The sequence below is a fragment of the Ochotona princeps genome, chromosome 3 (assembly GCF_030435755.1).
Source record: "Ochotona princeps isolate mOchPri1 chromosome 3, mOchPri1.hap1, whole genome shotgun sequence".
Lineage (NCBI taxonomy): Eukaryota > Metazoa > Chordata > Mammalia > Lagomorpha > Ochotonidae > Ochotona > Ochotona princeps.
The window spans coordinates 100889693-100911857 of NC_080834.1; the positions used below are offsets into that span (position 1 = coordinate 100889693).

The 22165-nt window shown below is 50.6% G+C and overlaps 2 protein-coding genes across 2 annotated transcripts; one reads left to right on the top strand and one right to left on the bottom strand.

The window, feature by feature from the left end:
• Positions 1 to 34: 34 nt before the first annotated feature.
• POLR2H (RNA polymerase II, I and III subunit H) lies at positions 35 to 7184 on the top strand. Its single transcript, XM_004577732.3, has 5 exons — positions 35 to 250; positions 2404 to 2487; positions 2571 to 2664; positions 5897 to 5980; positions 6815 to 7184. Exons 1-5 carry the CDS (start codon positions 178 to 180, stop codon positions 6930 to 6932), a joined length of 453 nt encoding a protein of 150 aa, XP_004577789.1. The 5' UTR covers positions 35 to 177; the 3' UTR covers positions 6933 to 7184.
• On the bottom strand, positions 6959 to 19864 carry THPO (thrombopoietin). Its single transcript, XM_058661351.1, has 7 exons — positions 19715 to 19864; positions 19333 to 19460; positions 18959 to 19045; positions 11392 to 11559; positions 11091 to 11171; positions 10609 to 10968; positions 6959 to 7015 (listed from the first exon to the last, which is right to left on the bottom strand). The coding sequence occupies exons 1-7, from the start codon at positions 19725 to 19727 to the stop codon at positions 6959 to 6961; spliced, it is 894 nt and encodes a 297-aa protein (XP_058517334.1). The 5' UTR covers positions 19728 to 19864.
• Positions 19865 to 22165: the final 2301 nt, after the last annotated feature.

The following is a 22165-nucleotide window of genomic DNA, read 5'->3' on the forward strand; positions in this document are numbered from 1 at the left end:
CCCAGTTGCTGCTGCTGCTCTTGCTGCTGCTGCTGCTTTGCCGGCGCTCCTCAGTCGCTGCTTTTTTTTTTTTTTTTCTTCAATCGGTGCGACTCGTTTTTCCGCGCAGGAGAGAGGGCTGATTCCTAGTCGTGGTCTCGTGTTCCGCGTTCCTGCGGCTCTCGTGGCCCGCTCACGATGGCGGGCATCCTGTTCGAGGATATTTTCGATGTTAAAGACATTGACCCAGAAGGCAAGAAGTTTGACCGAGGTAAGGTGTGTGTATGGAGGGGGTTTCTGGAGGAAGAGGTGCCTTCCTCGGGGACACACCCCTGGGCGCCAGCGCACGTGGCTTGCGCTGAAGTGGGGACCTCTCCCGGGAAGCCTGTGCTGGGTGGGGAGGCCGAGAGCCCGAGCCCTCCGAGGCCGCCCGGGCCGTGGCCGCCCGGGCCGTGGCAGCAAACGCCTCACACGCGCATCGTGCCTTGTCTAGTCCTCTCAGGGGGCAGGGTCCCCTGGGAGGCTCAATGTTGCCCGCAGAGCTGGCTTCTGCGGCTGTGTTCCGGTGTGGCCTCCGGCTGAGTGAGGTGTAGGCTTCTTGTGCGGGCGCTGATCGGGTCTGGGTCCTCCCTGGTGCCTGGTGTTTTTCAAAACGGACGCCAGCCAGTCTTGGCACAGGGGACGAAGCCAGCTTGCCCAGAGCCGGCTTCTCCATCACCCAGGCGGTGCCTAGAGCTCTGTTATTCACTGGCGGGGGATTTCACTTGGAGCCACGTTTTTCGTTCTTCTTGCATAGCTAGTTCTGCTTGAGCCTACATTTTGTTGATGATTTGAAAGGCAATGCCCAAGTGGACCCAGGTCCGAAACCAAGCAGCCATGCTGCAGCTGCCACCCTGAAACAAGATGCCTGCGTTATAAACAGCAACTTTATTATTGTTTTTTTTAATTTGTCCATTTTCAATGGAAAATCAGATTTGCGGAGAGAAGGAGACACAGAAAGATCTTCTGTCTGCTGCTGGGTTTCTCCCTAAGTGGCCACAACCCTCAGAGTTGAGCTGATCTGGAGCCAGGAGCTTCTGTATCTCCTATGTGGGTGCAATTAAGGCCAAGTCCTTGGGTTAGCCTCTGCTGCGTTACCAGGAGCACGAGAGGGAGTGGGATTGAAAATGGAGCAGTTGGACCTGGTGCAGTAGCCTAGCAGCTAAAGTCCTTGCCTTGCAAACGCCACTGACATCCATCCCATATGGGCGTTGGTTCTAATCCCAGCGGCTCCACTTCCCATCTAGCTCCCTCCTTGTGGCCTGGGAAAACAGTAGAGGACGGCCCAGTGCCTTGGGACCCTGCATCCATGTGGGAGACGCAGAAGAAACTCCTGGTTCCTGGCTTCAGATTGACACAGCTCTGGCTGTTGCAGCTGCTTGGGAAATGAATCAGCAGAAAAAAAAAACATTTTCTTCTCTGTTTCTCCTGCTCTCTGTATATCTGACTTTCCAATAAAAGTAAAATAAATCTTTAAAAAAAGAAGAAGTACAGTAATCAGTGGCCTGGTGTGGTAGCCTAGTGGCTAAAGTCCTCACTTTACATGCCCTGGGATCCCATATGGGTGCTGGTTCATGTCCTGGCAGCCCTTCTTCCCATCCTGCTCCCTCTCTGCTTGTGACCTGGAAAAGCAGTGGAGGACAGCCCAAAACCTTGAGACCCTGCACCTGCGTGGGAGATCTGGAAGAAGCTCCTGGCTCCTAGCTTTGGATTGGCTTAGCTCTGGCCATTACCGCCACTTGGGAACTGAATCAGCGAAAGGAAGATCTTCCTCCCTGTCTTTCCTTCTCTGTGTATCTGAATTGCCAATAAAAATAAGTAAATCTAAAGAAAAAGAGGGTCTGGTGTGGTAGCTTAGCAGCTAAAGTCCTTGCCTTGCACATTCCGGAATCTCATAGGTGTCAGTTCGTATCCCGGCTGCTCCAGTTTCCTTCCATTTCCCTGTTTGTGGCCTGGGAAAGCAGTTGAGGACAGCCCAATGTCTTGGGACCCTGCACTCGTGTGGGAGACCCAAAAGTTGTTCCTGGCTCTTGACTTTGGATCAGCCCAGCTCTGGTTGTTGTGGCCACTTGGGGAATGAGCCAGCAGATGGAAGATCTTCCTCTCTGTCTCTCCTCCTCTCTGTATATCTGACTTTACAGTAAAAATAAATAAATCTTTAAAAAAAAATGAAAGTGGAGCAGTTGAGGCGTAAGCTGGCAGTCAAGTGGGATGCAGGTGCCACAGGCGGAACCTTTACCCATTACACCATAGCACCAGTCCCCAGTTCTATGAGTGCAGACCAGATTAGCTGAAATATTGTATTGCCTGGAATCCCCAGATTGGGGCTGTTAGGGTTAGCCTGGACTTCGTATTTCACCTGTCAGTCTTCCTCTTCTTCCCCAGTATCTCGACTGCACTGTGAGAGTGAATCTTTCAAGATGGACCTCATCCTCGATGTAAACATTCAGATTTACCCTGTAGACCTGGGTAAGTGTGGGACACAGAGAATTAAAAAAGGCTTTTTCCTACTGCTCCTCTTCTTTACCTTCAGATATTGCTGTTATTTTCAGGGGACAAGTTCCGGTTGGTCATAGCTAGTACCTTGTATGAAGATGGTACCCTTGATGATGGTGAATACAACCCTACAGATGACCGGCCTTCCAGGTGAGGAGTGGAGATGGGAGTAGCCGCACTGCACCCTCATGATAAGTGGTAGAGAAAGACTATTTATATCTTGGGCTAAATACCAGCAGAATTTGAGTAACCTTAAGGAAATAGCTGCACTTAAGAGTTCAAACAGGAGCCTATGCAGTGGCTCAATTGGCTAATCCTTAGCCTGCAGCACCAGCATCCCCTGTGGGTGCCAGTTCATGTAACAGCTGTTCCACTAAACACCCAGCTCCCTGTTTAGGGCCTGGGAAAGCAGTCAAGGACAGCCCAAAGCCTTGGGTTCCTGCACCCGCATGGGAGACCTGGAGGAAGTTCCTGGCTTCAGATCAGCGCATCACCAGCCGTTGCAGTTACTTGGGAAGCGAATCATCGGACGGAAGAGCTTCCTTTCTGTCTCTCCTCCTCTCTATATATATATCTGACTTTGCAATAAAAACAAATAAATCTTAAAAAGATAATTCATTTCTTTTTTATTGGAAAGGCTGATTTACAGAGAGAAGGAGAGATAGAGAAAGATAGCTCTTCCATGGTTGGTACACTCCCCAGATGGTCTCATCGGCTGGAGCTGAGTCAATCGGAAGCCAGGAGCACCCTGTGGGTCTCCCACAAAGGTGCAGCAACCCAAGGCTTTGGGCTGTCCTTGACTGCTTTCCCAGGCCACAAGCAGGGAGCTGGATGGGAAGTGGAGCTGCCGGGATTAGAACCGGTGTCCATATGGTATCCTGGTGTGTTCAAGGCGAGGACTTTAGCTACTAGGCCCAAGAAAAGAATCATTAAAAAAAAAAAGTTTAAATAACTGATGGAGTTGGTATAGTGATGTAGCAGGTTAAGCTGCCTATGTCAGTGTTGATTCATTCCTGGTTTCTCTGTATGCCATCCAGCTTCCCAGTAATGCACCTGGAAAGGCAGTGGAGGATGACCCAAGTGCTTGTGTCTCCTGCCACCTGTGTAGGATACTTGAATGGAGGTCCAGAAACCTGACTTTGGCCTGGCATAGACCTGGCTGTTTGGGTCGTTAGAAGAGTGGAGCAGTGAATAGACAATCTCTCTGTTGCTCTGTTTTTCAAATAAATAGATAAATTAAATGAAAACAAAACATAAAAAACTGTCAATAATGTAACGATTATGGACTTGAGAATAGCAGTCTTTTTTATTTTTTATTGGAAAGGCAGATTTACAGAAAGAGACAGAGAGAGGTTGTCCATTTGCTGGTTTATTCCCCAAATGGCTGCAACTGCCAGAGCTGAGCTGATCTGAAGTAGGAATCTAAGATATTCTGGCTCTCTCATGAGAGTGCAGAGGCTCAAGCACTTGGATCATTCTCTGCTGCTTTCCCAGACCTTTAGGAGGAAACTGGATGAGAAGTGGAGCAGCCAGGACACGAACTGGCGCCCATATGGAATGTTGAGGCTGCAGGCGGAGATTAGCTTGTTACATCACCACACCAGCTGCCACCTGTTCCGTTTCCAACGGGTGTGTTTTATACATGCATGTGCGCGCGCACACACACACACACATATATATACACACATTTTGTTTACTTTGAAACTTAGAGTGGAGAGAGAGTGAGAGAGATCTATCTTCCATCCATTGACTCACTCACCAGATGGCCACAATGGCCAGTGCTGGACTAGGCTGAAGTCAGATGGCAGGAACCTCAACTGGGTCTCTCATGTGGGTGACAGGAGCCCAAAAACTTGGGCTGTTTTTTTTTTCCAGGCCAGTAGCAGAGAGCTGGATTAGAATTGGAAGAATGGGGCCCAGCGGCGTGGCCTAGCGGCTAAAGCCCTCGCCTTGAATGTGCCGGGATCCCATATGGGCGCCAGTTCTAATCCCGGCAGCTCCACTTCCCATCCAGCTCCCTGCTTGTGGCCTGGGAAGGCAGTGGAGGACGACCCAATGCATTGGGACCCTGCACCCGTGTGGGAGACCTGGAAGAGGTTCCAGGTTACCAGCTTCAGATTGGTATAGCACCGGCCATTGCAGCTCACTTGGGGAGTGAATCATCGGACAGAAGATCTTCCTCTCTGTCTCTCCTCCTCTCTGTCTCTCCTACTCTCTGTATATCTGACTTTCTAATAAAAATAAATAAATCTTTGAAAAAAAAAAAGAAAAGAATTGGAAGAATGGTGCCCACATGGGATGTTGGCATCACAGGCGCCTGCTTTACTTACTATACCACGGTGCTAGCTCCTGTGTTTGTTTGTTTAAGATTTTTTTTTTAATATGTATTTATTTGAAAGGCAAAGCAGTGCTCGCTTCAGCAGCACATATACTGAAAGGCAAAGTTACAGAGAGAAGGAGAGGCAGAGAGATCTTCATTTACTAGTTCACTCCCTGAATGACCATAATAGCCAGGGCTGGGTGAGTCTGGGGCCTGGAGCTCCATCTGGCTTTCCCACATGAGTATCAGAGCTCCAAGTACTTGGGACATCCTTTTCTACTTTTTCAGGCACATTAATAGGGAGCAGGATTAAAAGTGGAGCAGCCAAGGGTTGAACCAGTGCTCATGTGGGATGCTGACATTGGCAGGTGGTGGCTTAACCTTGCATGCCACAGCACTGTCCCCGAGATTACTATTTATTTGAAAGGCAGAATTAGAAAAAGAGGGACAAAAGGGGTGTTCCATTTACTGGTTCACATCCTCCTTGACAACAGCTGGGGTTGAGTCAGGCTGAAGCCAGAAGCCTAGAACTCCAGTCAGATCTCTTCTGTACCCAAGTCGCCAGGCACATTAGCAGGGAGCTAGATCAGAAGTAGAGCACCTGGGACTAGAACCAGCACTCGTATGGGATGGGCAGTGTTGCTGGCTGTTGTTTAAGCCGATGCACCAGAGCACCAGCCCCTATTGTATTGTGAGTTATTCTTAACTGCTGGGCCTGGTGTGGTAGCCTAGTGGTTAAAGTCCTTGCCTTGCATGCCCCAGAATTCTATGAATGCCGGCTCATGTCCTGGTGGGCCTGCTTCCCGTCCAGCTCCCTGCTTGTGTCCTGGGAAAGCAGTCGAGGATCCCAAAGCCCTGGGACCCTGCCCCTGTGTAGGGGACCCGGAAGAAGCTCCGGTCCCCTGGCTTCGGATCGGCTCAGCACCAGCCATTGTGGTCACTTAGGGAGTAAATGAGTGGACAGAAGGCCTTTGTCTCTCCTCCTGTCTGTATATCTGATTTTTCCAATTAAAAAAAATCTTAAAAAACAAAGAAGATAACTTTGCCACTTGTGTTCCACAGGGCTGACCAGTTTGAGTATGTTATGTACGGGAAAGTGTACAGGATTGAGGGAGACGAAACGTCTACAGAAGCAGCAACACGCCTGTAAGTCCACGGTCACATATGTGGACCGTTTTCCCACCTTGCTGTTCTGAGAGTTTGGGCCACATTCCTGCTTTCTGTGCTTCATCTCCCTACCCCTCTGCAGCCCCCCTCCCGCCTCCAGCCCTCCCCCCCACCCCGAAGCAGTTCAGACCTGAGGCAGAGCTCGGCCTCTGTTGGGACCAAGTAAAGGCAGCAGTAGGTGACTACACAGACAGCCTGTTGTGGGCTTTGTGTGTGTGTGTTTCCCTGCTCTGTAACCCAATCTCTGATTCTTTGGTTTCCCTGCCGAAGTATTTTCTCTCTTCTTTAAAATCTTATTAAAACAATATGTGTTCCTTTTAAGAAATTTGAAAAGCGGAGATGTAATATGAAGAAGGAAAAAAGTCACCTATAATTCTCTAGTCAGAGAGAATCTTTTCATGTAAACATTTTTGGATAGTCTAGCTCAAGTTATTTTTTTTTTTAAGATCATTTTGTTTATTACAATGTTCTGCTCTTTTTGCTTCGTGTTGCGTAAGATATGTTTCCCCATGGCAGTTTAAAACTTTTCCTGAGCATTTTGATAGCTGCATGACATTCCAGGAAATGAATCCATCTTAATTCACTTGACCTTTCCTCTAGTTTGAGGCATGTAGGTGCTTTCCACCTTCACCGAAGTAAAGAACATGGCCTTGTATACATCTGTGCACCCGTGTCTGCACTCTGGTTCCTAACAACAAAGCAGCAAACAGCTGCCCCTTCTCTGTCTCAGGCCAGGATGGAGAGCTGCTGAGCAGCGGCTGCTCCAGGCCGCTCCAGGCCGCAGACTCATGGGACTGGGACCTTCTGTTTCAGCTCTGCCTACGTGTCCTATGGGGGTCTGCTCATGAGACTGCAGGGCGATGCCAACAACCTGCACGGATTTGAAGTGGACTCCAGAGTGTATCTGCTGATGAAGAAGCTGGCCTTCTAAAGCTTGCGGGAGGCCAGGCTTGCTGCTCACTCCTCAAGGTCGTGGACCATGTCCAAGCCCCAGTGGCAGGTGCTGCTGTTCACCTGTAAAGGAGGGGCCAGCTCTCAGTCTAACGTGGCTGCGTCCTTAGCTGGTGGTCTGCATTCCCTGAGACACGGACTTGCCTGTGAATCACTCAGGGGGAAAGTGTGAAATGCATCACAAATTGTTTTGTGTGTGTGACTTTTTTTTTAATTAAACAACTTTTTCAGACTCTCACCTCCCTTTTCTTTTTTTTAAGCTTCCATTTACTTTACAATCATCTTGTCCTGTCTGTCAGTTTGTCTTATTTCTGGCTCCCATCCAGGTGATCAAGTATTATCAATGTAAGAATCCCAGAACCTTGTGGAACTTTGAACGAAATATTTTTTGGTGTCTGAATGCAGGGTTTTTTGTTTTTGGACTGACTTGTTCCTGCTTCTATCTTCCAGTGTGGTTTTCTGTCTGGGGAACACCAGTATCATATACCCAGAACTTGTTACAGGAGGGGGGAGAGTGTTGTGCTTTGGCTCCGAAGGGAACACCCCGGGCCCAGAAGACACCGCCCATTTGACATAGGTTTTGAATTGGTGAAGTGCCCTGTCTTCCAGCACTTGCAGTCTCTTAGGAAGTCAGCTTATGTTGATATGAAGGAATCGTTTGCATAGCCTGGGAGTGCCTATCAGAGGCTTTTAGACACAGGGCATGAACACAGCGACTGTGACACAGCAGGAAGAGAGGACATGGGTATGGAAGCAGGTGGAGGAGCTGGCTCCCTGCTCCTTGTTCCATTGGTAACATGGGAGGAGGGTAAATGGTAACGATTCTGACCAGTGGTCCCTGCTGCCCACATACCAGCGAGATGGACAGAGCAGCCGTACCAATGAGGTTGGCCGGCCTGCACTGCGGCAGTGCAGTAGCTGGATGGCAGTCACTGCCTTACAAGTTGGGGAAGAAGGAGTTAAGGAAGTGGTGGTAATTACAGGATTCCAGCACAAGAGGCAGCTCTTTATTTTGGTATTAGAGGTTCCCCAAGAAAGCACATTATATGCAACTGTGGTTTCCCCCTTGGAGATTCAGGGTAGCAATCCCAGAAGGATTGTCTGTGTTCTAAGCAGTCAGTTTGTCTCTCAGTCTGCTGGTTTTGCCGCCTGAGCTTGTCTCCTGCTGGGACACCTGGGACAGTCCCTTTTGCCATCATTTTCAGGTCTTTATGTGAGGTGTTAGAAATGATCTTTAGGGAAATGGGTTGAAAATGGTTGGCCTCAGCAGGGAGGGGGACAAGGTGTGCTTGTTTGACTTCACAGTGGGTTGGGGGTGGTAGGTGGGAGTGGAGTTGGAGTCAGAGATGTATGGGGGTTGGATGTGTCTGGATGGAATTCTAGAACCTCTCTACAACTGCCAGGTTTTTCTGCAGCGAAAAGGAAAAGGATGGCTTTAGGTTAGGGGTGGGAAAACTGAATAAAATATTGCAGTTGTAACTGGCCTGGGCAAAAGGGGGAAGTAGGGTAAGTTGAATAATTGTGTGGTTGTGAAAGTGCTTTGTGTGTGTGTGTGTGAAAGGAAGAAGGGATAGAACCCATCAAAACTAGGATTTGCGGGTGGGTTAGAGTGTGAACGGGGCAGACTAGATGAGCTTGCCATGCAGAAGCTGGCATTTGCCTTGAACTGGACTAAGTCAAACACCAGTATCAGATACCCAGAACTTGTTACAGGTGCAGTTTTCGCCCTCCCTATCATTAGACTGTGCTGGAAATGTAGAATCCTTTAGGTTCCTTTGGCCTGTGTTGACCTGGGTTCCAACTTCTCACATGCTAGAAAGTAGAAAGTATCTAATTGGATCATTAGGATGAACCTGCTTCAGTGTTGCCGTAAACTTCAGTTTTCCCTCTTCCCTTGACTGCCTGCTGGAATTGGGTGGTGTGGATGAGCTCATTCTCTCCCAGGCTGAAGCCGACAGCCTCTGAGATTTGGGCACCTTTTTGAGCTTTGTGCATGTGTTGATTCCTTCCCCATGGCAACCCATTCTGTCCACGAGGGGAGAGGACATGTGGAGACATCTAAGTTGGTCTCCCTCTCCAAGAGCTTAGGTTCTCTACTCAGAAGCTTTCAGTTGCTGATGTTCTGACCCACTAAGGGCCAGGAACTCTCTCCCAGTACTTGGAAGTACTGTGTGATATATTGGACACTACCACGCTGAGCAGAGTGGACTCTGCAGAGTGAGACTAGGGTGTTTCTTCTGTTGCTTGTAGGCTGTGCGGCTAGGGGGAACTCACCTGGCCTCCTGAGACAATACTACCCACCACAGAGTTGTGGGGCCATGAAAGAGGTAAAGGGCTTAAGGCTCCTGGCACATTGGTTTTCTGTGCACAGTTTTACTGCTTTTGGTGATCCTGGGGGGATTATTTGGAACCCTGGCTTCCTGCCCTCTGCCCTCTACAGGGAAGCCTTTCCTTTGGGGTGACTAAAGGGAACAGGCTGCCTGCCACCCAAGACAGCACGTGGACTTCTAACCTGGAGGCCTTCTCGCCAAGCACCAAGGTACCACTTCCTCATGAAGGCCAAGCAAGCCACCTGGCCTTCTTAGTTTCTAGCCATCTGCAGGGCCCAGTGGATGGTGCTCCCACAGGGTTGCCTTTGAGATTCACTTGCAGGAACTGGGAAACTTGTCCTTGCACTTGTCCTCCTGCTGTGTGAGCACCAGGAGCCTCTTGCCACTTCCTGCATTTCCCCCTGACCTCCACAGGAGGGAGGCAGGAGCCCGCTTGCCAGGCTGGGCCTCCCGCCAGGCTGCTGAAGCAGCAGCTGTTTGCTCAGCTGCCCCAGTCAGTTCTGCGCTGTAAGGAAACCTGGGCACAGCCTTACCTTGGGGGCTGGGTGGTGGTGGTGGTGGTGGTGGAGTGTGGGGGCGAAGCTCTAGGGGGACTTCCTATTGGTTTTCTTGGTGTGTGTCTGCTCTCAGGAGCAGCACCTTTCCCTTGCCTTTGGGTTGGCTGCTGGGTGCCCCCATTGACAGGCTCAGCTCTGCTGCGTACAGCCTCCAGAGCCTTTCTGAATCAACCAGTAGATCACTAAAGAGTAAGGAACTCAAGGACAAAGGCTCCTCCCCTGGGAACCACAATGAAAGAGGCTGGGCCACTGGAGGGCCTTCCCCAGGAGGCAGAGGAGGCTGCCTCTCTGTATCTTCTAATAGATTAACCTGGACCTCTGTTCAAAGGCAGGACCGGTTCAGACCTTTCCAGAACTGTATGGAAAAGTGTATAGTACATTCATGAGATGCAAAGTTGTGTGCAGAAAACAGACCAAAAGAGATGATCAGCTGCTCTCACGAACATCATTGATAGCTTAAAAAAATAGTAGCTTCTTTAGGTTTATAATGTACAGTGAAAAAAACTGTCCCCTTGTCCACCCTGTGTCCTTGTTGCCAAGGCTTTGGGTTTTAGGTGGGAGCAGGACATGTGGTCTAACCTCAGTTGGCCATTGCCCAGGATGTCTCTCCCTGGGAGGGAGTGGCAGGTAAGAGACAATAGCCCGTGTTGGCAGTGCCCAAGTCCCTTAGCCTCCCTGGGACAGATTCTGGGAGTGAGGGTGGATTGCAACTGGAAGAGGACTGGTAGGCTTGGCTGTTGGAGCAGGAAGGACCGTTGGTACAGTTGACCGTTGGTGCAGCTGGACCGTGGGGCTGGGCAAGGTTAGGGATTGGGGGGAGGGTGGGTACTGTCCAGGAGGATTCTGGGTTGGAGAATATCTGGACTGGAAGCCTGGTGGCAGGGAACCGGTGTCCCAAGTCTCTGTGGTGCTGATGGAGGCTCCTAGAGTCCTGGGAGAGAGTCCAAGAAAGAGTCCCCAAGTTCCATTCCAGGGTCCGTGGGTCCTGTTCAAGTGTGCAGGCACGTGGTCCAGGGTTTGGTTGAGCAGGCCAGGTATCTGGGCCCCAAATGCCCGCAGCCTGTCCAGAAGTCCAGAGCCAGCAGTTCTGGCTGTGACCCTGGAGGTGCTCTCTGACAGCCCAGAAGTCCTGTTTGGCAGCTTGTTTGGTGTGAGGACCCAAGGGGTGCTGCTGTGGCCTGGCGCAGTGGAGGTGGGTGGGAACCGCCTGGTGCACAGGGTGGGGCCCGCCACAAGCAACAGGAAACGCACCTTGCCTTGGAGCAGTTGTTGGAAGTTCAGGAAGATGGCGTTGGGATCCTTGTGAGCGGTGGTCCTGCTCTGTGGAGGAAGCTGAGGGCAGAGGGTGGGCCTGAGGCCAGAGACCAGGGACTCCCTCGTCTACCTGGGAAAGAGGCTGCCAGCACCTCCTGGCCTTCTGTCTAGGAGGAACAGTCCCGAGTGGACCAACTCTTGGCTCCTTGAGATCTTGGGAGCACCGTGGGCTCCTTCAGATCCTCCACACGGACCGAGTCAACCAGGAACAGGCTCTGTTGATTGACTGTAGGCTTACCTGGGTTCCCAGCAGGCCTTGCAGGGCTCCAAGGAGGAGGCGGACCTGTCCAGAAAGCTGTCCCAGCAGGGCTGAGAGGCAGGTGGGTCCCAACTGTCCTCTTGCCGTCATCACTGCCTCCAACAGAAGAGTCACTGCTCCCAGAAGGTCCTGGGCTTTGGTCTGCTCCTGGGAAAGCGATGGAAAAGAAGCGTGGACTGCTTCAAAGGGCAGTCTAAGAGTGGGTGGGGAGCCTGTAGGAGTAGCCAGCAGGATGAATCATAGGAGCTAAGAACCGGACAGGACCACGGTCCCACCCAGTGCAGGAATGCCTCACAGTCTCCCGACAATTGGTCATCTGCCTTGGCTTCAGGAACTCCAGTGTCCACTAACCCAGCCTTGTCTTACAACCTACGGAAAAAAGTTCTCTCATTCTCACTTAAGTCTGCCCTAGGATGGCTTTCACCTTTGGGTTCTAGTGCTGCAAATCTAATCTTTCTGCAAAATCTTAGGCTCATAAGATTTGTAATGTAAAGGTGGGGATGGGACCCCTCACAATGACCATTAAGACAAAGAGAAGCGACTTAGGAATGGATGGGAGAGCTGGAACCACAAAGGCCCATAGGGTCTGCCCTTTTCTCTGGCCCAGGGGCCCTGGAATAGCTAAGCAAACAGCAGCTTCTGGGCCTCTGGAGGGTGGGAGGGTTGACTTACCAACAAGGGCTCCTATTCAGAGGTGTCCTGAGCGCCAGGCTGGAGCGTTGCCTGCTCAACCATGAGACGGCCACTTTTCTTTTTTTTTTAAAGATTTTATTATTATTGGAAAGCCGGATATACAGAGAGGAGGAGAGACAGAGAGGAAGATCTTCCATACGTTGTTTCACTCCCCAAGTGAGCCGCAACGGCCGGTGATGCGCCGATCCGAAGCCGGGAACCAGGAACCTCTTCCGGGTCTCCCACGCGGGTGCAGGGTCCCAAAGCTTTGGGCCGTCCTCGACTGCTTTCCCAGGCCACAAGCAGGGAGCTGGATGGGAAGTGGAGCTGCCGGGATTAGAACCCATATGGGATCCCGGGGTGTTCAAGGCGAGGACTATAGCCGCTAGGCCACGCCGCCAGGCCCGAGACGGCCACTTTTCTTCAAGCTAATCAGACAGGTTTGTTTTTTTTCCTTAACCATTCCTCAGAATATTTCTCCAATCTCTCACCCATATATGAGTGTCCCAGCTGCTTTCCATCTGATTCAGCTCCCTGCTAATGCCACTGGGAAGGCAGCAGAGGGTAGCCTGAGTACCTGGGCCCCTGGCATCCACAGAGGAGACCTCTATTAAGCTCCTGGCTTTGGCTTGGCCCAGTTCTGGTATCTGCAGGCTTTTGGGAAGTAAACCAGCATATGGAAAATTTGTCTTTGTTCCTTTCCCTTGGTAACTCTGCCTTTTAAATAACTAATAATTATTTTAAACAATACAAATAAGGGCTGGTGCTGTGGCATAGCTAATAATGACGCTACCTATGTAGCTACTCTGGTTTGAGTCCTAGCTGCTTAACTTTCTGATTCAGATCCAGCCATCTTCCTCCTAACACAGCTGGGAAAGCAATGGAAGATGGCCCAAGAGCTTGGCCCCCCGCTACCTACATGGGAAACCTGAATGAAGCTGCTGGCTTTGGACTAGCTCAGTTCCAGCCATTTCACCTTTTGGGAAGTGAACCAGATGGTGCAAGATTTTTCTCTGTCTTTTTGTGTAACTCTGCCTTTCAAATAAATAAATAAATAAAGAATAGCGATCAAGATTTTTAGTTGTTTTTAATTATTTTTTAAAAGTTTGTTTATTTGGGCCTGGCGCCGTGCGCTAACGACTAAAATCCTCTCTTTAACATGCCAGGATCCCATATGGGTGCTGGTTCTAATCCCGGCAGCCCTGCTTCCCATCCAATTCCCTGCTTGTGGCCTGGGAAGGCAGTCGAGGACGGACCAAAGCCTTGGGTCCCTGCACCTGCATGGGAGACCCGGAAGAGGTTCCTGGTTCCTGGCTTCGGATCGGTGCAGCACCGGCCATTGCACTCACTTGGGGAGTGAATCATTGGATGGAAGATCTTCTCTGTCTCTCCTCCTCTCTGTGTATCTGACTCTGTAATAAAAATAATAAATAAATCTTTAAAAAAAGTAATTTTTTTTTAAGTTTGTTTATTTGGAAGGCAGAGACAGAGAAATTCTTCATCCACTAGATTACTCCTCAACTGTCCATAATAGTGAGGGTAGGGCCAGGCATTCCAGGAGTCCTAAACTCAATCTGGGTCTACCCTGTGGATAGCAGGTACTCTAGTACTTGAACCATTATTTGCTTCCTCCCAAGGTGTATATCCGCAGGAAGCTGGAATTGCAAATGGAGATGGGACTTGAACCCAGATACCTGATAGGGGATGCAGTCCCTCAAACAGCAGCTTAATCCCTGTAATAAGTGCGGGCCTCCAGCATTACTAGCTTTCAAAACAGCTGCTTTAAAAATGTGACATGCTCCCCAGCTGTAGGCAACTGCCTTGGTTGCTTTGTACTTAGAGAAGTGTTAACACTGCTGGGAGAAAAGCAGCCAATAGCTGGCAGACATTCTGGGCCTGGTTAATGCTAAATCTGTGTTAACTATACCATTATACCAGTATTGTTGCCTATTCTATTTTTTTCTTTTTTGTTTTAATTTTTTTAAAAAAAAGATTTATTTATTTTTATTGGAAAAGCGGATATACATAGAGGAGGAGAGACAGAGAGGAAGATCTTCCATCCAATGATTTACTCCCCAAGTGAGTGCAACGGCCGGTGCTGCACCGATCTGAAGCCAGGAACCTGGAACCTCCTCCAGGTCTCCCACACAGGTGCAGGAACCCAAGGCTTTGAGCCGTCCTCAACTGCTTTCCCAGGCCACAAGCAGGGAGCTGGATGGGAAGTGGAGCTGCCGGGATTAGAACTGGTGCTCATATGGGATCCTGGCACGTTCAGGGCGAGGATTTTAGCCGCTAGGCCACGCCACCGGGGCCCTTTTTTTTATTTTTTAAGATTTGTTTTATTTTTATTACAAAGTCATACTGAGAGGAGGAGAGATAGAGAGGAAGTGGAGCTGCCGGGATTAGAACCAGCGGCCATATGGGATCAAGGCGAGGACCTTAGCCACCAGGCCACGCTGCCGAGCCCTTTTTTTTTTTTCTTAAAGTTATGTGGAGAAGACAGGGAATGTAGGGCCAGGGCATGCCACCACCCTGGCTCCCAGGCCAGGGTTGAGGGGTAGGTGCAGATTGCCTCTGGAGGGGTGTCTGGGGATGCATTGGAGTGGGTGCCACTGAAGGTGCCATTGACAGGGCAGGAATGACTTCAGGTGACTTCCATGGACCGAGCCACTGCACTTGTAGGTAGGTGAAGGAGCTGAGAACAGTGGTTTAGAGGAGGGGAAAACAGAGGGCATGTCTGTATCAGGTCAAGGCAGCAGCCCACATGGGAGAGCTGTGCTGGGTTGGGTTAAATAACATCACCTGCTTCTGTCTGTCATGCAAAAGCTAGGGCTAGGGGTGTGCCTTGCTGAGCTAGGTCTCAGTACCCGCCCACAGGAGTCAGAGAAGAGGGTGAGCTATGTCAGGCTGGGCCACAGCACACACCAGAACACAAGAGTATCAATTATGGGGGCCGATTCTGTAGGAGACTTGTGGGCTCACTTCAGTGGGACTACAGCACCTGCTGGTTTGCATAGAGAAGGTGGGATGGTAATGAGCAGAGCCAGACTGAACCATAGAACTCACCTGACACTTGTGGGGGCTGGAGTTGAGGGTGTATCAGGCTGGACAAGGCTGCCGCACCCACAGGCATGCATGTGGCCTGGGCTTGGGGGCAGGACATATTGGGCTAGACTCCAGCACCCACTAGTGCTCACAAGAGCCAGAATTGATGTAACATAGACCAGGCTAGGCTACGATACCCACTGGTTCACATATGAGCCAAGTCTGGGGGTAGGCTAAGCTGTGGCACTCACCAGTAAGAGCCAGAATATGTGCAGGACAGTCAGGCTAGGCTGCAGTTCCTGACAGCATGTGCAAGATCTAGGGCTGGGAGCAGGCCTTCTAAGGGAACTTCTGCTAGGCTGCAACTCCCACTGGTGAGCATGAGAACTGGGGCTGGAAGCAGGCCAGGCTGGGTTGCAGCCCTTGTCAGCATATGCATGGGCTGTGTCTGGGTAGACTGGTCTGGACCAGTCCATAGCACACACTGCACAAGCCAGAGCCAGGTTGGGGTGCAGCCCAGGCTAGGTTGGATCACAACACCTGCCAGTTCACACAAGGACTGGGAATGGGCAAGGTTGGGCTTGCTGCATCCACCCAGTGAGAGCTAGGACTGGGGGTGGCCAGGCTAAGCCAGGCTGAAGCAACAGCCAGTGAATGCTAAGACTGGGATAGGTCATCTCAAACTGGTCCACACAGTCGCTGGCATGCACAAGACCTGGGGCTGGGAATATGCTGGTAGGGGAACTTCATGGATGCCTTTGCTAGGCTGCTGCTTCCACTGGTGAGAGTGAGAGCTGGGACTGGGCATGAGCTGAGCTGGGCTATTACACCCATTAGCAAGTGCTGACACTGGGTGTAAGTCATGTCAAGCTGGACAGCAAGTACCCCCTGGTAGCGGAATTATGAGTACTCCCCTCCTGGACTGCAGCTGCTGTTGGTGAGCATGACAGCCAGGGCTAGGGGAGTGGGCCAGTCTGGTCAAGGCAGCAGCACTTATGAGCATATGTGTGGGCAGGTCTTGGGGGCAGGTTGGGCTGAATTAAGCTGCAGCACCCATGGGTGTGCATGAGAGATAAATGGGATGCAGGATGGACTAGGCTAGGCCATAGCACATTCTGCTACATGCAAAACCAGGGCCAGGGGTGGGCCTGGTGAGGGTTATTGGGAGTTGCCTCAATGCTATTGTGTTTTTGTGAAGACTGGACCTGGGTTTGGCTGGGCTGGGCTGAGCCACAGGCCCCATCAGTTTCTGCTGGGGCAGAACTGATCAAGCAGCTGTATCTACCAGTATGCATTGATGTTACAGGTGACAGACTGAACCTGAACCTGTGCTAGCTGGTGCACATGAGAATCAAGTCTGAGGTCACCTTAGGTGAGACTCTTGGGGGATTCCCCCAACTAGATGGCTGGACTCAAATCCCAGCTACAGGGAAAATCACAAAGTATGTGGTCTGACCTTGGAGTGCATGTATCAGGACTGGGCTTCAGTTGCTGATGCCTGAGCCGTGGCCAACATGGCTAGATGCATACGGGGGACATGACTGCCAGCTCTTCTAGCTTAGCAGAGTGCTTCGTCAGAGAATGGAAAGTAGAACAAGTTGGACAACTTTCCTGAACAAGCTTTGCAACATGTTCCTAGGCCTGTGGATGCACTAAGGTAAACTTGGTCAGCTAATAGACGTTAGAATGATTTTCAACCCTGGTGCAATAATCCCAACAATGTCTAAGAACTTTCAAAACCATTCAAGTAACACACTTGGAACACTCTGCCCACATTGGGGTCTCTAAAGGCATCATCAAATGACTGTCCCTCATCCTGATTTATCATGACTGATTTGGTTTGACAGCAAGGAGTTGCCTCCTTCCCTTCCACCCATTGTGGAACACAGGAGAAAAAGAAGTTGAAACTTTTATCTCACCCATCTTCTCCATACCTCAACCCTCTCCACTCACATGAACATGAATCCCTCTCAACTACGTAAACAATCTTAAAAATAAAATAAAAGGAAAAAGAAAAAAATGATAGGGCCCGGTGAGACGGCGTAGTGGTTAGGGTCCTTGACTTGCATGCGCCAAGGTCCCATATGGGCATCGGTTCTGGTCCCGGCGGCCCCTCTTCCCATCTGGCTCCCTGCCTGTGGCCTGGGAAAGCAGTGGAGGATGGCCCGGGGCTTTGGGACCCTGCACTCGCGTGGGAGACCCAGAGCAGGTTCCTGGCTTCGGATTGGCTCAGCTCTGGGCCGTTGTGGCCACTTGGGGGGGTGGTGAATCATCAGACGGAGGATCTTCCTCTCTGACTCTCCTCTCTGTATATCCACCTTTCCAATAAAAAAACTAAAATAAATCTTTTAAAAAAACTTAATAGAAGAAAAAATGATAATGTGACATGCTAAGTTCTGGACCAATTTAACACTCCTAAATCTTTTTCAAAGGAAGTGCTTAGGGCTAGAATATTAAATGAAGGAAGCAGGGAATCCTGACCTGAAAGCTGAATGGGGTTTACTTTTTTTGGGGGGGGTTACGTTTTAATTTCACTTTGATTTTTAAAAAAATCATTATCTTTTAAAAATTGGTATGCTTAGTCTCTTATATTTATAGAAACTTACTTGAGAGACAGCCAAATACATGGAGATGATGCCCATTATCTGGTTTGCTCTTCAACTACAATAGCCAAAAGGAGGTAGGTAAGGACAGAAGCTGGGAACTGCGAACTCAATCCCAGCCACTGGGGCAATCACTAGTAGGAAGCTGCATTCAGGAGTTGGAGGAGTGAATTGAAACCAGACAGGAACATGGGTCTCATAGGCTAGGCAAAATACCAGTCCCTTCAGCTTGGTTTTCCTTTCAGCCATTTGAATTTTTATTCCATTTTTTTGTTTTATTTTAGTGGTGTTTTTTAGCCTTATATCATCTGTAGATGACAGATCACTCTTCTGAGGGAGAGAGAGATCTTCCATCTGCTGGTTCACTCCCCAAATGGCCACAACAGGTAGAGGTCTGGGCCACATCTGAAGCCAGGAGCCACAAGTTTCTTCTGGGTCTCCTACATGAGTGCAGGATCCCAAACACTTGGGCCATCCTCTTTTGCTTTCCCAGGCACAGCACGAGGCTGGATCAAAAGTAGAGCACCTGGGACTTGAGTTGATGCCCATATGGGATGCTGGTATCACAGGCAGAGGCTTACCTGCTATACTACACAACAGCTCTTTGTTCTTATTAATGCAAACTTACGAAGGTTAACTGGGAATATATCAAAAGTGTGGCCATGACAGACTTCTATTGGCTTTAAGTGGTATTCAGCGTTGAATCTCTTTAACATATTGAATCTATAGCTATCATCCTGTCCATGGAATATCATCATGGCTGAATCCATGTAGATGGGATTAGGGTGGCTGAGCTGAAGATGAGATATTTTGGGGGAGCTCAAGAATTTTGAAGATTTGGGATGTGGTACTGTGGCATAGCTGGTTAAACTGTTGCCTGTAGCATCAACATCCCACATGTGTGCCCATTTGAGTCCCAGCTGCTCCACTTCCAATCCAATTCCCTGCTAATGTGCCTGGGAAAGCAGCAGAAGATGACCCAAGTAGAGATGCAGATGAAAGCTCCTGGCTCCTGGCTTCAACCCGGACCAGCCCTGGACCAGCTATTTTGAGGAGTGAATTTATGGATGGAAGATTTCTGTCTCTCCCTCTTTCTAACTCTGCCTTTTAAATAAGCCAATCAATCTAAACAAATAGACAAGAAAGAATTTTGAAGACCCTCCTTGGGAAGGAGCGGAAGTAGATAGGACTTGGGGGACCAAAGTAAGGGATGCCTTAATTCTTACCGTCTGAGTCTTCCATTCTCCCAAGCTGAAGTCTACAGCTGGCAGCAGGACAGGTGTGGACAAAGGGTTAACGTCTGGGCACTGGCTCTGTTGAGAAAGATTGGTGGGGTAGAGGGGGGAAGCTGATACTGGGGGGCGGTACAATGGCCCAATGAGCAAGTGACTAGATAGTCTTCAAATAGTCCCAATTATGTCCAGACTAGAATTTTTTCAGAAGGCTCTATGGCAAATCATGGTCCTCATCAGGGGGTGGTAGTCAGTAGGCAGTAGTCTCACCAACACAATACCAGAGGCACAGTCATAAGGTGAAAGAGTGGGAGGGAGGCATCTTACCAGCTGAGTAGCTAGAGGGACTAGTGCTGGGGGATTCTCACCAGTCTGCCGTGGAGGACATGAGCATCACGGAGCAGTTTATTTAGGAGTCGGGGGTCACAGGCGGGAGGAGCTGGGCTGGACAGAGTTAGTCTCGCAGTTAGAAGGAGCATGACCATGAGGAGCAGCTCTTAGATGACCAGAGGTGAGGTTGGAAGGTGGGGGTTGGGGGAGGATAAGGAAGAAATCATTGTCGGGTGGTGGCCCAGGAATTCCTCTTTGAAACCCAGAAACCAGAGAGACAGGCAACTTATTCCCAGGACCCTGGGTTACCCCAGCCCCTCACCCCCACCTGCTCTGCAGCAAGTTTCTCTCCCATTCCTCCGCCAGGCTCTGATCTGGTCCCAGCCCTACCCCTTCCCACCTAGCCTCGTGGCTTCTTACCAGTCAGCACCATTCTGGCCAGCGTGTCTGGCTGGAGTGGCTCCCTGAATGGGGCCAGTCCCCTGACTCCTTCCTGAGGCCATGGAGGCGGCTGGAGCTCTCGCACTTATGGGCAGAGTTGGGTGGGGCACAGCTAGGCCAGTGAGGAGGGTCTGGATTCTATCTTGAAAGTGACAGGGGAAAGTTGGTCAGGCGGGGCAACAGGTGCTGGCAGAGTGAACCCTGAACACTCCAGAATTTCAGCCTAGAATGTGGATGCTCTGACTGCTCCCACCATGGCTGCAGTTTCCCCTTTGTTAGATTCTCCAGTGAATCTGCACCCCTCTCCCCAAGCTGACCACAGCAGGATGGGATGTGTACACACACACACACACACACCTTAATGGACCTTAAATTCTAAGCAACTCTGGTTGTCAGGTGAGAGAAAATGTGGGGCAGGGAAAGAGACTGCAAGTACTATGACTTCAACCCTGAGCCAACAGTGGGAGTGGGCTACAGGGATGGGATGAGGGCTCGTAACCCCAGGCAAGTTTTGAACACGGCTTTGGCGCTGTGGAGGTGAAAATGAAACTGAGAATACTAGGGGTCTACTTATCCTCCACATAAAAAGCTCCTGAAGGATTTTCTCGTTTGCACCTCAAATTCTAAAACAACTCCATTCTCTGTGACCAAAAGATGGGCCAGTGGTCCTGGGACTTCCTGAGGCAAGTAGCCAAGAAATGGGCACCTGCCAAGCAAGGCGATGCCAACCTTCCACGGCTAGCCTCACCTTACACACCCGCCAACATGTCTGTCTCATAGCCTGCACCTGCCTCCCCACCCCCTCCACAAGCCCCTTCCGGTGCTGCTACAGGACCCCCCACAAGGCTTTCTCCTCCTTTCACAAGTTGTGCAAAGAGGCCAGCACCTGATTCAATATTGGGATTTCCTGTAGGTCTGTCAACATGCACCAGTCCTCCTCCTCCCACTCCTCTCTCCTGGTGCCCAAGCTGGCCCAACCCGGTTTCCCCCGCTCCAGAATCAGAACCTTAAGCCAGTAAGCAACGTCGGGAAAGGAGAGAGACTGAGGCTGTGTCCACCTTGGTACATGTTCCCTATGATCTAAATAGCCTTCGTTTCTTACATCCTCCCTGTGCCATGTCCCTGTTGTCCGGAATCAGCCAGGACTGTGCTGTGTGGGACTAGTCCCCCAGCACCCCACCCCCTACCCCTGCTCTGTACTGCTCCTCCCATTCTGGGAAGGCTCCACTCTTCTCGACAAAGGTCAGTTGCCTGTAGGTTCCAGTTTGCCTGCCCCTCCCCCCCAGCTGAAAGCCCAAGTCCTCTTTTCTGTCCTTCCCACCTTCACCCAACCGCAAACCCTGCTCCTCACTCACCAGCTGGAGTAGGGTTCAAGGACCCAGGCACACAGCAGGCAGTGCTTGCGGGAGTCGATGGGTGGGAAGACATGCGGCGCTGGGGTACGGCCCCTCCACGGCAGTGGGGTCACACGCCTGCCCCTGGACACTGCTGCCCAATCAGGGAGCAGAGGGCCAGCAGACACTGGCAAAGGCCCCCGGAAGTGACGCCTTCTTCTTCCACCCGCGCTGGACCTGGAGCCCCTGCCTGTCTGGACCATGGTCCACTAATGGAACCCAGCTCCTCCGCCCCCACACGCACACTGTTGGGAAGAACCCGTCCTCTCTTAGGAGATGGGAAGTCTGGGACCTGCCGCAGGAGGAGATGGGAAAGAACACAGGATCCTTCCTCAACCCCTCAACCTCAAAGAGGAATCTGGCAGGACATTTCTGTCCTAGAGGTCTTGTCTTAGGTTGCTGTGTTTGCAGCTCCTGGCTATCTCCATTTCTCCCTGGACAGCACACCTGCTGCTACCTCATGGACTTCCTTTTATTTTAATATTTTTGGAAGATTTATTTATTTGTATTGGAAAGTCAGATATACAGAAAGGAGGAGAGACAGAGAGGAAGATTTTCCGTCCGTTGATTCACTCTCCAAGTGACTGCAATAGCCGGAGCTGAGCCAATCCAAAGCCAGGAGCCAGGAGCTTCTTCTGGGTCTCCCACCTGGGTGCAGGGTCCCAAAGCTTTGGGCCGTCCTTGACTGCTTTCCCAGGCCACAAGCAGGGAGCTGGATGGGAAGTGGAGCTGCCGGGATTAGAACCGGTGTCCATATGGGATCCCGGGGTGTTCAAGGCGAGGACTTTAGCTGCTAGACCCCTCATAGACTCTTGTTTTCTTACTTTGTTCTCCTAGGATTCCTTTCCCAGGTGGGGTTCTGGGTATGCCCTATGCTAGAGAACAATCTACTTAGGGGGTCACGATATAAGGGAAGGCTTTGGACAGTTGGTGGGGGGATGGCACTGGAAAGATGGAGGCTGGGTGGAGCCCGACCAAAGTCCACTGATCTTGGTGCCCATGTCCTCCTTTGCTCACCCTGCCTTGCTCCCTTCTT

What these genes read in the sequence shown, in the direction of transcription:
- POLR2H (XM_004577732.3), top strand. Translation starts at nt 178, where the DNA reads ATGGCGGGCATCCTGTTCGAGGATATTTTCGATGTTAAAGACATTGAC. An exon ending in GATTTACCCTGTAGACCTGG is followed by an intron (nt 2,488 to 2,570) that starts GTAAGTGTGGGA and finishes TGTTATTTTCAG; the next exon opens with GGGACAAGTTCCGGTTGGTC. An exon ending in ACAGATGACCGGCCTTCCAG is followed by an intron (nt 2,665 to 5,896) that starts GTGAGGAGTGGA and finishes TGTGTTCCACAG; the next exon opens with GGCTGACCAGTTTGAGTATG.
- THPO (XM_058661351.1), bottom strand. An exon ending in GAGAATGGAAGACTCAGACG is followed by an intron (nt 11,560 to 18,958) that starts GTAAGAATTAAG and finishes TCGCTTTCCCAG; the next exon opens with GAGCAGACCAAAGCCCAGGA. An exon ending in AACAACTGCTCCAAGGCAAG is followed by an intron (nt 10,969 to 11,090) that starts GTGCGTTTCCTG and finishes GCTGCCAAACAG; the next exon opens with GACTTCTGGGCTGTCAGAGA.